At 27.3% G+C, this 14,759-nt stretch overlaps 1 protein-coding gene across 1 annotated transcript; it reads right to left on the reverse strand.

Moving 5' to 3' along the window:
* Window positions 1–296: 296 nt before the first annotated feature.
* On the reverse strand, window positions 297–6,639 carry LOC126664218 (2-oxoglutarate-dependent dioxygenase 19-like). The gene is made up of 4 exons (XM_050356499.2): window positions 6,337–6,639; window positions 5,546–5,781; window positions 1,557–1,884; window positions 297–668 (listed from the first exon to the last, which is right to left on the reverse strand). The coding sequence occupies exons 1-4, from the start codon at window positions 6,547–6,549 to the stop codon at window positions 435–437; spliced, it is 1,011 nt and encodes a 336-aa protein (XP_050212456.1). The 5' UTR covers window positions 6,550–6,639; the 3' UTR covers window positions 297–434.
* Between the last annotated feature and the right edge of the window lie 8,120 nt (window positions 6,640–14,759).

Consider the following 14,759-nt stretch of genomic DNA (forward strand, 5'->3'; position numbering starts at 1 on the left):
TGAATCTCATATGACTCAGTTTATAATATTACTATGTGAGATTGGGGTTCCATCCATAGTGAATTTCATAATTTAAAAAAAAATGGAAAATTCAAAATATTTATATTTGGTTAAATTTATTCAAATTTATTACTTTCAATTTTATAGTTTTACCAGGTTCAAATTATAATAAAATCAATGAACTTATGATGAAAAAATATTTTTGATATGCAAAAGAAAATAGCACTATATATAAAAATATGAAATTAAGGACATTTTATAGAAACAAGAAATTCAGTTAAACTAAAACGACTCCGAATACAATATTCACATATTATTTTTGAACATTAAATACTACTCTAAAATTAGAACACAATTATACATGCATTAATTAAAACTAAAACAAATATTATTTATTTATTTATAAGAGAGAAGAAGAAATCAAGATAGATTTGTCATATCCGAATCCGATCTAAGCAAGATTTTCCCTGAAGTTGGTTGGTTTGTTGAAGCTCCATATATTCTCGGAACTTCATTCCAAGATATGCAGGAGGATCAGCTAACTCTGGCACAGGACTTACAGTGGTCTCAAGTGGTGGTCCATGAGCTGTTCCTATCGAAATTCTTGTTCCTTTCTGGTTTACTACTGCTCGATGTATTACACTCTTGTATTTACCGTTGGTAAGTATCTACATTCATGTTCAATATTACAAGTTTTTCTCTAGTTAGATAATTAAATGTATAAAACAGTCATATGTTTAATCATTAAAAATCACTTAAAATAATTATGTATTTTTATATTATAAATAGATTTTATTTTGTATGGTATTGTTTTTATATAATATTTATTTGTATTCTTTCTATTTTAAATAATTTTTATAGTGTATTTGATAGCTTAAATTTTAGGGTTAAATGTAAAACAAATATAAACTTTATCATATAATTTTAATATGAAATTTTAATTTAGTAATTTAAAATATGCTTTTTTTTACAATTCAAAATACCGAATAATTATATAATAAATTAATTGTTGTTGACGCTGACATATATTAATTAGGCAAAATAAACTTGTCTATTGACAACTATAACTCGTTTGTCAAATATATCATGATTTTTAAATTTTGTTAGTTTAGTCCATATTTTTAATTATCTTTGCCAACTATATTAGTTTGGACATGACGTAACATTGTATATACACCAAATATGATATGTTTTGTATACATGGAGGTAAAATATCGTACTACGTCATTTCCAAATGAGTTCTAAATATATTTAATAAAAATCGCAAAAATAATGCACTAACTAGCAACATTTAAAAATCATAATATATTTATCAAACGAGTGATTAGTGTAGATTTAAACATTTCTATGTAACTACACTGTCAATTCCAGCATCTACATCTGCATTCTTTAATCAAAAACATTATGGATATTTAAATTATATTTTTAAAATTTAATTGTTTTTTGAAATTTGTGTTAAAATTGGAAAACCTATTAAAATTCATGATTTGTTTTCATTAATTCCTTTCTTAAACTAGGTATGCCGATGAAACCGAGTTGCCAAAAAAGTAAATTACCTCCATATGATCGCCGGTGTTGATAAGAAAAGATTCCGGCAAGGGATGGATAGCAACCCACTTTTCTTTGTGCATAACGTGAAGCCCTTGATATTCATTCTGAATAAGTAGTGTGAGTAGACCATAATCAGAATGAGGTGGCAATCCCATTGTGACATCTGGCTGTGGACACGGTGGATATAAATTTGCTACCATCATCTGCGATCCTTCTTCCACTTCCATTTTCTTTAATATATAGTTTTCTTCCAACCCTAAGCTTTCTGATATACCTTTGAGCAACTCATTTGCCAATTCTCTAGTTCTCCTGCTATACTCTTCAAGAACTTTGCTGTAAGTAAATCAAAGGAGCATTAATAATTCTAAATTTATTTGTTAAAATTAAGGAAAATATATGATTATTTCGTTACAAACCCATCTTTTTATTTATATGGTCATTTTTTAAAATTTTGTCTTTATCTAGTCTCCGCATTTAATTTATTTTAAATTTCTAAATTCTTTTTTGGATGAAAAAGAGCATGCATTACACTTGCCGTGAGGCCGAACTTGAAGAGGCACCAAATAAATAAAATTTGAAAAACATAAGGACTAAATAAATAAAAATTTGAAAGTATAAAGATCAGATAAATAAAAGTTTAAAATACGGGGACTATTGAATAAAAAAAATTACCATTAATTAAAATTCACTTAAATATTTCCCCACGTGGTAATGGTAATGACAATTTAACACACGCATGGTGATTCCGTTCAAAAAAGAACATTTTAAATAAAATTTGTGAGTACAAAAGACTTAGTTATAGTCAATCTTTTATTTTGTGCGTCTCAAATTATAGGCCATCTTCTATTTTTGGATAATAATTTTAAAACTAAAAATCTTAATTACCTCTAATAAATATACATTGTTATCTTCAATTTAATTAATTGCTCCATGTTTCAATATGAAATAAATGTCAATTTTTAATATCAATGCAAAATACACCAATACAAAAATTAGTCATCAATATATTGTTTATCTATTTAAAAATTATATAAGCTAAAAATAAAAAAGTACATGAATAAATTAATTCTAATTAATCTAACTACTTTTTTTTTAATTCTCGTATTTGTCCAAACGGCCTGTCTTTGTGGAACGGATGAAGTACAAAACTTTGGAAGATGATTAGATAAACAAAAAAATAAAATTACAGAAGCCTCAAATTTATTCAATATTTTTTCTATTCCAATTAGACTATTCATCAAAGATACATGTATGATTGCCTAGAGCTCCTCTACTCTTAACAGTTACTTCCTCTGCTCCATAATATTTGTCGTATTTAAGAAATATTTTTTGTTCATAATATTTGTCACATTAGAATATTAAAAGAGCAGCAAACTGTTAGGTCGTGGGTTCAATTTCTCTCACAAGCGCTTCCCCCTCCCCAAATTATCAAAAAAAAAAAGAGCATCAATTTTATTTTTTTTATATTTGTCCCCCATTAATTTATTGAAAGTTACAATAAACAAATAAAAATAGTGTCATAAATATAAATAAATTTTAATGTAGGATTAATTTAATAAAAATGTTTACAAATTAAGACATAATAATTATTTTCTTAGTTCCTTAAGAGACTCACCATTTAATTACCAAATTGATTAGTTCACAAGTCATGTCAATCTTATATATTTATTATCAAATAATTAATCTAATAAAAAGTTAAATTGTCCGATGAGAAATTATTGTTTCTAATTAAACATGCGTGAATGCCACAAGCAATGCATATAATTATGTCGTACATATAATTAATCAAATGAGATGTTTTAATATAGAGGACTCTCATACCATGTCAAATACCCAATTTATTTAAAAGTTTAAATTGTTAAATGAGATTACTGCAATAATATTAAATCTAACATTTTCTAAATTACATACTTTAATTAAAATGTGAAATATACTCTCTAAGAAGATGAATTAATGTCAATTTCTCAAAATATTTGAAATGTCAAATTGGTTTGCCAATCAGCTTTATTTCATATACAGAGTAATCTCTCAAAGTACAAAATCCGACGGAAATGAAAAAGAAAAGACACGAGAGTGGTGATGTCTAGTGCATGGATCTTTTCTTTAGCTTTAAATGTTTGTATTATTTTCTTAAGTAACAAACAAACAGAAACGGGTGAAAAGTAGATGCATGGCAGATCAAATTCAAGTAATTATACATAGAAAATTCTCACACATGGTCATGCATGCTATAAAAATTGCTTTCTCTCCCTACTCGGTTTCTACATTTGAATCCATTATTATAATAACCTACATTATAATTTAAAAGTACCTTCCATTAAAAAAAATCTTCAAAATAAATTTATATGGAGTGATATGAATACATGATACGTGGAAATCGTCCACTATATCCATCTAAACGATTAAAATATATGAACCAACACTGTAAAATATATTTTCTTCTATCTGAATTTCTTAGAAGTTTAAAGTGAAAGCGGTGGGGGAAAAAAGTTATTAACATTTTGAAGAATAAAGTGATTTTTCGCGCTAGATAAATGTTCCGGTCATTACCATATAAGTCTTATTTGATGGAAATGAAGATTTATTAACGTACTGTTATAAAATTACATTTTAGATATAAGCAAAATAAAATTATCTATCCATAATTATAGTCTTTTTTATTAGATATACCATGATTTTTAAACTTTATTAATTTGGTCTATTATTTATTCGATCTTTACCAAATATACCCGAGACTTGAGTATGTTCGAATATAATCGGCAAAATCCAAATGAGCCTTAGGTATATTTGGCAAAAATCAAATAAATGACGGATCAAATTGACAAAATTTGATTCATGGTATATTAGGCAAAAAAGGTGCAGTTGTGGGTAGATAAGTTCATTTGCCTTAGATATATTATAGTTAGGAATTGAAAATTAGGTGCCACATTAAGAAAGAAAAGAAAATTCAAATACCAATAATGAAAGTTTTCCACTAATATACTTATTTGTGGTGACTATTTCTTCAAGAATGTGGGCTAGAAATAAACAACAATTGACTTAGATGTAAAACAAGAGAAACGTGTGCTAAGTGGAGTACTTTCTAATATTAGGATTGAAGAGTTATGAAAGTTGGTACTTCAAAAGCTAAAAGAGAAGTTACCTTCTGTAACTGTTGGAAGTTAAGGCTTTAAAGGGATTAAATATTTTACGGTTACTACATAATGGCTATTAACGTTTTATTACTATATTTTTTAATAACCTAACTATTATTTTGATTACTCAGATAATAATTTTACAAAAAATATTAAAACTTATAGTGCCTTAACTGCATTATTTTATGTCTTCTACATCCCCAAAAGTTAACCTAAAATGATACTCCCTCCGTCCCGTTTAAGAAGGGACAAATGACTTTTTCACATATATTAAGAAAGCATTAATTATTATAGTGTTTTCTTATTTTACCCCTATTTATGATAGTGTTGTATTTTGTGTATAGACTAATAGTCATTAATTATGGAAAGAGAAATGGGGGTAGAAAAGAAAAATTCATATAAATTGGCACAAAAAACACGATATGGCCTTCTTAAGTGGGACAAATAAAAATGGGATATATCCCTTCTTAAATGGGACGGAGGGAGTACATAGTTTCATATTATTGTAAAAATAATAGTTAAATTGCTAATATAATGAATTAAATGTTGGTAACCGTTGTTTAAAAGATACATATTGTAATAATCTGTCATTTAATGTTTTAAAGTTTTTTTTTTATGAAATGTTTTAAAGTTTTAATTACTCTTTAGACATTATTTTTTTTGAAATCTACTCTTTAAACAATTTATTTTCAGCCTAATTTAAAATAATTAGAAAAATTCATGTTATATAAAATTTAGGTATTCAAATTAAAATTTATTCTCTGGATTCTCTGCAGTTAATCACACATGCATTATTTCTCTCTAACCAAAATCCAACCGTAGTCCGTACTAAACACTGAAAGTCAAGCGTAAGTAAATACCTGAAGCCAGCAGGCTTATGCGGAGAGATAAAATGAGGATGAACTAAAATCTTAAGATAATCTCTCCAGAATTGTGCCTTGTCCACTGTTAAATTGAAGCTGGTTCCATATTTTATTGGATTCACCCCTTCTTTTCCTGCATACTCTTGCTTTTCTTCCTCCGACAGATTAAAGAAACTTTCAACTGAATTTATCATGTCGTCTGTTACTTTCTTCGGCACTCCATGATTAATCACCTGTAAACATATATTTAACTTATCAAAAACATCGTTTCTGTGAGTATACAAACTATCATTTTTTTTATTTTAATGATCAAACTCTAATTTGTTTAATTTTGGTCACTACATTTTAATTTTATTTTAAATGAGATTTTTCAAAGTGCATAAGTGGCAATTGAATTCTGTTAGTTTTACTTTGAAAACTTGTCACATATACATAATTTCGATTTGAAGGAGAATTGTTAAGGTAAATTATACATACATGAAAAGTTTTCTAGTAAAATAAAATAAAAATTCAGCTCCACATAAGCATTTTTTGCCAGAAAACTTCTTGTTGAGATAAAATTGAAGTTTAATAACCAAAACAAAAGAAAATTAAAATTTGATCACCAATATGAAAAAAGACGATAGTTTAAATACTCATACAATTCCCTCAAAAACAAATACTCATAGAATCAATTATATATTTAAACTCATAAATAAATTGCTCCAGACTCTTCAGTTTACGTGCGAATTGCCATATTATGCTAAGATATTTTAAAAAAGATACAAGAAGCTAAAGATTGAGATTACCATGAAAAATCCCCAGTCCGTACAGGCGTTGCCGAGTTCTACGATAACTTTGGAACGCTCAGTAGGAGTACCAGAAGTGAGCAGGGAAAGGTCTATTATGGGAATTGTCTCTTCTTCATAAGAAATAAATTCAACTGGATTTCTTTTGCACACATATTTTTGTGGAACATTTTTCAAACAACTTGAGTCCACTAACCCTTTCACACTTAACATTTTGGAGATTTTAAGATAAAAAAAAGAAATATATAAAATGTTGGTTTAAAATTATTGGTTCTATTTTGAGGTGAAGATTGATAATGTTATATAGAGGATGTGGCTGTGGTTGCGGGACATCTTTAAAATGTTAGATGTTATAGATGGAGCATCACCTAACGATTTAAAAGTATGTTTTGATATATGTGGCATTAGAAATTTCATATTAAAAAGTTTAGAGACTCGATCATATTTGATTTATTTAGAGAGAAACAATACCTCAGCTATTTAAAATAGGTTTAATGGCAAAAAAAAAAAAACCAAACCTTTTCAACTTGTTGCAATTTAAATCAAATCTTTTAGTTTTTATAATAATAGCCAAATTGTACTTTTTATGTGATTTTTTTTAAATTTTTTTGCCATTTCTTATGACTTTTCGTATATTATTATACATCAAAAAAATAATAATAGTCTAATATCTTAATTGAAAACAACAAGTTTGACCATCAATTTGGCTATTATTGCAATAAAAAAATGCAATTTGGATATTATTGCAAAAATTAAAAAGTTTAGTTTAAACTGCAACAAGTCGTAAAGGTTTGGATTTTTTTTTGTCATTAAGCTTTTAAAATAAAATAAGTCTACATATAAACCTCTATTTAACCAATTAAATGTTATTTTTAAACCAAGTGAGGGAACAGACTCCATCCAGACATTTTGAATATCATTCTCAGCCAAACAGAGAATGGGCTACTTTATTTGCATTTCTACTAACAAACTGGTAACCCAAACACCGGTGATTATTCGTTTAACTAGTTTTTCTTATGGAGTAATTGATGCTGTTTTAAAGCACGACTTTTCAATTATAAATATGAATCTTATGATACAAATCAGCCACTTTTTAGGATAAGGATAATATTGGAGTGAGAGTATTAAACATTGGTCGTGTGAATTGACATGTATTTAAATATTAATTAGGTATCTCCACTTAATATTAATTGGTTTTAAAATGAAATTTAGCATAATATAAAAATCTTGTCAATTCACATAATTTAAATTTAGCCCGGCCCACGTAAGAAAATTGGTTGCTCGGTCCGGATATTGCTACATGTGAGGAGAGTGTTGAAGTGGGAGTCTCATATTACTTGTTTGTGTGAATGGACATGTGTTTAAATATTGGTTGAACATCTCCACTTAACACTAAATTATTTTAAAATAACTCTTATGACTCCATAAGATAAAAAAAAAAGATTAAGGCATAAATTATAATCTTTTTCTTCATTTTAAAAATTTCATTATATTTCATATAAAAATTAAAAAAATATTTATTACTATATCTTTTTTGTTTTATATTTATTAATGGTAATTAAATTTTTATTTGATAATTTTTTTCAAGATTCCTTCAATATAAAAAATATTTTTAAAATAAAAATATCACTTTTAAAATGAGACATTTTAAAATAGAAAATGAGATTTTATAATAGAAAGGAATGAGTATTTATTGCAATAAGGAAACAACAAAATTTTAATAATTTAAAATAACTATACAATGATGATAAATAAAAATATACTGGTATATATTTTATTCATGACAGAGAAAAAACATTATGAAACGTAGAAATATATCTTTTTAGCAACATGTTATATAGACGAAATTATTATTTTTATAAATAATATTTTTTTATAAAAGATAAGTCTCACAAAAAAAATCAATAAGGAATACTAAAAACAATATAAACTACAAAAAGCATTGTTTTTAGAATAAGGATATCCCTAGATTTGTAGAAATTAACCTCCCTGTAAATGCAAATATAGACTAGACAGCCCATCTTCATTATTACTGATAAATTAGCAAAATAATTTCAACAAATATTATTGTAAACAGCATTTGAATAGTTAGATTTTATATAATCAAAATTGATATACTTTATACAATTTATAAATTTAATTAAAAATATATGGTTTGATAAGATAAAAAGTTCATAAAGTTTGTAGAATTTATACTACATTTTCCTCCAAAATTTATTATTTAAATTTTCACTTTTTAGATATAAAAACATAAAATCAACATTTGTAATATGTGATATATTATTTTAAAATTTTCATAAGTTTTTATAAATTTATGAATTTATATTTAATCTAAACAATAAAATTTATAAATTCATAATTTTTTTAATTAGATGGTTCCTAGTGCATATATTTTTAACATTTCTAAATTATTTAAAAATGATATATCAAAATAAATATTATTATTATTATATGTTTGTCACATATCCCTCGTACTATTAAATTAATTTGAATACCTAAATTATATAATAGAACAATATCTAAAGCGGTAGTCAAAATGAGGAGAATTTTTTAGGTGAACTTAGTCCACCATATGGGATTATAAATCGTCTATTAATGATATGTCGCGTGGCATAATTACATTTAAAAATCTAATTATTTAAAAAAAACACAATTTAATATATTTTTTATTTTATGAACATTGAAAATCATAAAAATCATTAAATATTATTATAACTATGTCTTCATTGATTTAACTAATTAATATTATTGTGATGAGATATATAAATGCATATTTATAAGTTACATATGATTAGACATTTTAAGTCTACAATTATTTATTTTTCTTAAATTTTAATAAAATTAAATTTTACAATATAAATAAATAAATTTTTAATATTTGAATTTTTATTTTTATTTTGATATTATTGAACGTATGATATATGTATTTCTTTTAAATAAAAATATAAACTAATACTAGATTAAATAAATTTGTTTGAGAAATTTAATATTAATAAAAATAAACGTGCAATAACCTAATACATGGAATAGTGGAGGGACTATTTTTTCTTTTTGAAGACAAATGGAGTGTCTATTTAATAAAAAAAGAAAGTTTAGGGATGTGCTGTGAATAAAAAAAACAGTTTAAAGCATAAATAAAAATTGAATAAAAGTATATGAGGCGGATATAAATTTTCCCGCAATAATGATGTGAACTAGGCATCGGCATATTAAGCATTTGATGTAAATGTCCTTTTGTCACACTTATTTGCCATCACTTGTGTTTGGTCATGAAATAAAAGTAGTGGTGCAAATTAAAAACATCAAAGTCAAATTTAAAAAGGATTAATGTCAAAAAAATTCACGAACTTTACATGTTTTCTCATTTTAATCATGCAGTTTAAATTTTCTCATTTTCATGTACGGACTACCACTTTTTCTCAAATTCATGCATGTGCTGAGGTGGCATTCATTCATTGGTGTAAAATGACCTCCACCTCAGCAAATTATACCAATGGAGTTGTGACACCTCAGCACCGTGCATGAATTTGAAAAAAAGTGATAGTTCTTGCATGAAAATGAGAAAATTTAAATTGCGTGATTAAAATGAGAAAATATATAAAGTTGGTGAATTTTTATGACATTAACCCATTTATAAATTATGAATTTAACTTTTGAGTTTTTCTTTGAAAATATTTAGTAGTTAAACAAAAAATTTAAAAAAACGCATAACCTAACTAAATCACATGTTATAATTAATTAAAAAAAATACTAGCATTTAGGTTAAATATTTTTCATAATAAAAAGGTAATATAAAAAAATCCTCGTAGTTTTTATAAAAGTACAAATCAGCCGTTTTACTTTTTTAGGTATAATTAATCCCTCTTTGTTTTCAAATAGAACAAATAACTTCTTTCGTCCAACACCGTTAGAATCATTCGTTGATGGCTGAAATGTCTTTCATAATCATATAGGAAAAAAGTTCAAACATAATTTTAATATTTAAAATAGTTACCAAAAATTTGAGGGGGTGTAAGTGTTCCAAAAGTAAACTAAATGGATTTATTTATTTAATTTCAAAACTACAAAAATTTAATTGTTCAGTTATAAGAATACGAGTGTTTAATTATACCCAAAAAATAAAAGGATTAATCTATATATTTTTTTTTTAAAAGTCGAGGGTTTTTTTTGTATTTTCTGCCTAATAAGAAACAGTCACATGTAAACCCCAAGGCGTAGATGAGTTGTTAAGGCGCTCTTCTAGTTTAAGTGAGGTCGCGGGTTCGAACCGTACTCATGTATGCAGCCGTTTAAAATTTGGGGCCAGAGTTTGCCTCCTGCAAGGACCTACACGGTTCGAGTGAGAATTAGTCTGAATGTGGAAGGTTTAAAGGTGCGTCTCATAGTTGAGACCCGTTCAGGAAACCTCATAGACCATGTACTAAAAAAAAAAAATAGTCACATGTGTTTCAGGCTTCAGCTTCATTTTAGTTCACACAACAAAAGATATGTTGTTTTTTCCTTGAGTTAGAGGTCCCATAAGTTAATAGAGGAAATTACACTCACTACTTGATTATCAAAAATAATTCCAAAAATACTTGAGCATCTTTTTTTTTCTGTCAACACTTGATCCCACCTTTTTATTTCATCTAGCACTTGATTCCACCTTTTTATTTCATCCAGCACTTGATTCCACCTTTTTATTTCATCCAACACTTAACCCAATTTTTTTATTTCATCCAATATTTACCATTTTTTTATTCATCCAACATTTAACTCCATTTTTTTAAGATTTAGAATTTAGATTTTAAGATTTTAGGGTTTAGGATTTATAATTTTAGGGTTAGGGTTTAGCATGATTTAAGGTTTAGGGTTTAAGATTTAGGGTTTAGCATGATTTAGAATTTAGGGTTTAGGATTTATGATTTTAGGGTTAGGGTTTAGCATGATTTAGGGTTTAGCATGATTTAGGGTTTAGAGTTTAAGATTTAGGGTTTAGGGTGATTTAGAATTTAGGGTTTAAGATTTAGAGTTTAGGGTTTAGCATGGTTTAGGGTTTAGGGTTTAGCATGGTTTAGGGTTTAGGGTTTAGGGTTTAGAGAAATAAGATTTTAAATGTTAGATTTAATGTTTTTATTAAATCAAGTGCTAGGTGCAATTTTTTTTTATAAGTATTGTCCGTAAATAAAGACGAACATAAATATTTTTGAGATTATTTTAATAAAATCAAGTATTTTTCAACTTTTCCCAAGTTAATATGAGGTTTGCCCCAACTTTTTTTTTTTTTATCGCAGGTTTGCCCCAACTTTAACCAATATGAAAGAGTAGATTTGGGATCCAATTCTTTGATTGTCCGCTAGTTTAAAGGCTAATCCCCTGAAAAACCCCTCACCTTTCAATTTTCTTTCATTTGCATCCTCACCTTTTAGAATCCCCAATTTTACCCTAATTTCCACCTTTTACTTTCAATTACACCCTTAAATATTAAATTGACCTATTTTTACTGCAAAAAGTTTAAATTAATACTTTTTATTTCAATAAATATTATAATAGTATCTAATTTAATTAATTTTATGGAATTAAAACGGTAAAATTAAATAAAAGTGAATGTGAAATTTAGTAATTTTTGAAATATTTTTTAGGAAAGATGCTTTTATTGTTGAAATTTTAACATTTAGTACTATTTAGAAAATGAGTTAAAATAAAAAATATTGATTTGAAATTTTTTAAGTGAAAAGATGTCAATTTAATATTTCGAGGATGCAATTGAAAGTGAAAGGTGGTAATTAGGGTAAAATTGGAGATTTTAAAAGGTGAGGGTGCAAACGAAAGGGGGTTGAAAGGTGAGGGGTTTTTTAGAGGATTAGCCTAGTTTAAATTAGTGCGGCACCAACATTATTCTACTTTTCTTTAAACCAATGTGTGGGTGTGATTTTTGCTGGTGAGGGTGTGGTGTAGTTAAAGTTTAGAGCACATTTTTTTTATTTTAAAAGTACATTATGATTTCTCTATTATTTTCTTGTCGCATCATGAGTTGTCTCCCTTCTTTTTTTTTTTAAGGGAAAAGGGGCAAATACGCCCCTATGATAGATGATAAGTAGCAAGTAAGTCCTTAATGAATTTTAAATCTCAATTAACCGCTTAATGTTTTAGAGTTGGAGCATATAAGCCCTTGTTAGTAACAGATGTTAGATGGTGTGAATTTTTATCTATGTGTAAAAGTAAGTACTGATACAAAACATGAGTTGGCATTTTAAATGACAAAATTGCCATGCTATCCCCTTCTTTCCTACTACTTCTCTTTAAAAAAAAATTGTGGCTCCTTCATCAGTTCTTTCATGGCTATTGAACAGGAACTAACCCTTTCTTGCTTAACATGATATTTAAATGCATCAATAACATATTCAGTTGGACAATTTTTATTTTGGTATGATTTGTTTAAAACTAGTAAATATGGTAACAAGTACTTTTTATTTCAATTTCTATGGAATCAACCAAAATTATGCAACAATTATACACTCCCACCGCTAAGCCACCGCTCTGCCATTGAGTCTCCATATAAAAATCAGCAACAAAACCATAGTAATAACAAGGACCCCCAAAGATGAGAATTTTAATCAAAATGTGCATATGGCTTTAAGATGGCGAACAGTAGCAACAACTGCATGTTAACAGATCAATCAAACTAAGGCCAATTTAGACAAACAAATACCCATTTCTTCACATTCCTTTAAACAAATCCCCACATCCATAACAAAAAGATTAACAATGAAATCCAGCTTTCATGGGATTCAAACAGTTAGAACTTTCGTGAAATATAGCCAGCGTCCCATTTTTGATCCGCGACCACCGCCGGAGACCGGAGCATCGATGGATGATGATTTTTGGCTGAAGCAGCGGCGAAGATCGATACAGCATATGTGGCCATGTCCTATGAGAACACCACCTGAATGAAGACTGATAGAGAACTCATCGGTGGTTGTGGTGGCCATTGAGCGGTATATAACTGGTGAGATAGATAAAATTGTTGCGGTGGTGATAGATAGGTAAGAAAACGAGACAGGGAACAGATGAATGAAAAATTTAAGGATTTTTATTTGTTTTTTATTTGTTTATTATATTATCATGAAAAAATTAGCCATGTCAGGATTGTTTTCTATGTTGACTGACACATTTGACTATACACGTAGGATGAACCTAACGGAATTGTGCTAAAAATTAACTTAGTTAACAGCATGGGCTTATATGGTCTAACTTTAAAACGTTAAGTGGCTATTTGAGATCAAAAATTCATTAAGGGTTTACTTGTTCCCCGTCATATACCATAGGGGCATATTTGCCCCTTTCCCCTTTTTTAATAACCCACTCGACTAGATAGTTTCGGGGCCCGGTTTCTGTCTTTATCTGGCGGGGAAAACTCTACCCTTTCTTACCAGACTTCTTTAAAAGAAAATCGGGATTCACTAGTCCATTGAATCAACAAATCAAGAGATAATCATTTAAAAAAATTTAATATATTAGATTTTTTATTTATAGTTAAGTTTTCAAATACGTTAATTTCGATAGATACCTTTTTATTGTAACCAACTGTTCAATTTAATAAAAAACAACAAAGAAAAATAATTTTTTTCACTTATAATCAAATTTTTTAATTTCATGAATTGTATCCTGATTTTAAAAGGTAAGTTTTGATTGGAAAAAAATTATGTTTTGTTATAAATTAAAAATGTTTAAAATCTTTGGACTATTTTTTTGATAAATACAATCGGCAACAATTCCAATGCACGACTTTAAATTAGATCAAAATTGAAGTTTTTAAAATGGTTGGATTATAATTTACATAAAAAAATGTGGGACATTTTAGGATTGATTGGCTGATGTTTCAAAATGAAATTTTGTTTCGCGATTAGTCTCAATTTATTTTTAATAATATTTAAATTTTAAAATGATTGTAATCGAGAGAAATTTGCAAATCATCTTTACATTGTTGTAATTGTTATTTTGGTTAAAAATAATAATAGTTATTTTATTTAAAAAAAAAACTATCTCTTATACTATCTTACCTTAAGTATATCCAATTTTTACCTTTCCATCGGGGTTAAATACGGCTTTTCTAATTCTTATTTCGAAGTTGAAAGAAGCTTCCGACATCAAAAATTTCAGATCCATAAGTCTTATCAACGGAATCTTTAAGATGCTCTCTAAGATTATAGCGAATAGACTTGCTCCTCTTCTTCCAACGATTATCTCTGACAACCAATTTGGTTTCATCAAGGGTAGATATTCATGATTGCCATTTGATTGCGTCAGAGGTAATTCATCTTGCTTCTAGGCGTAAGGAGTCAACTTTCATTATTAAGTTGGATTTTCAAAAAGCTTTCGACAGTGTTTCTTGGACTTTTATCATGGAAATTATGCAGAGCATGAACTTTGATAATATTTGG

Source organism: Mercurialis annua, linkage group LG1-X (genome assembly GCF_937616625.2).
Source record: "Mercurialis annua linkage group LG1-X, ddMerAnnu1.2, whole genome shotgun sequence".
NCBI lineage: Eukaryota > Viridiplantae > Streptophyta > Magnoliopsida > Malpighiales > Euphorbiaceae > Mercurialis > Mercurialis annua.

What these genes read in the sequence shown, in the direction of transcription:
- LOC126664218 (XM_050356499.2), bottom strand. Translation starts at nt 6,549, where the DNA reads ATGTTAAGTGTGAAAGGGTTAGTGGACTCAAGTTGTTTGAAAAATGTT. An exon ending in CGGACTGGGGATTTTTCATG is followed by an intron (nt 5,782 to 6,336) that starts GTAATCTCAATC and finishes ATATGTTTACAG; the next exon opens with GTGATTAATCATGGAGTGCC. An exon ending in ACACCGGCGATCATATGGAG is followed by an intron (nt 669 to 1,556) that starts GTAATTTACTTT and finishes ACATGAATGTAG; the next exon opens with ATACTTACCAACGGTAAATA.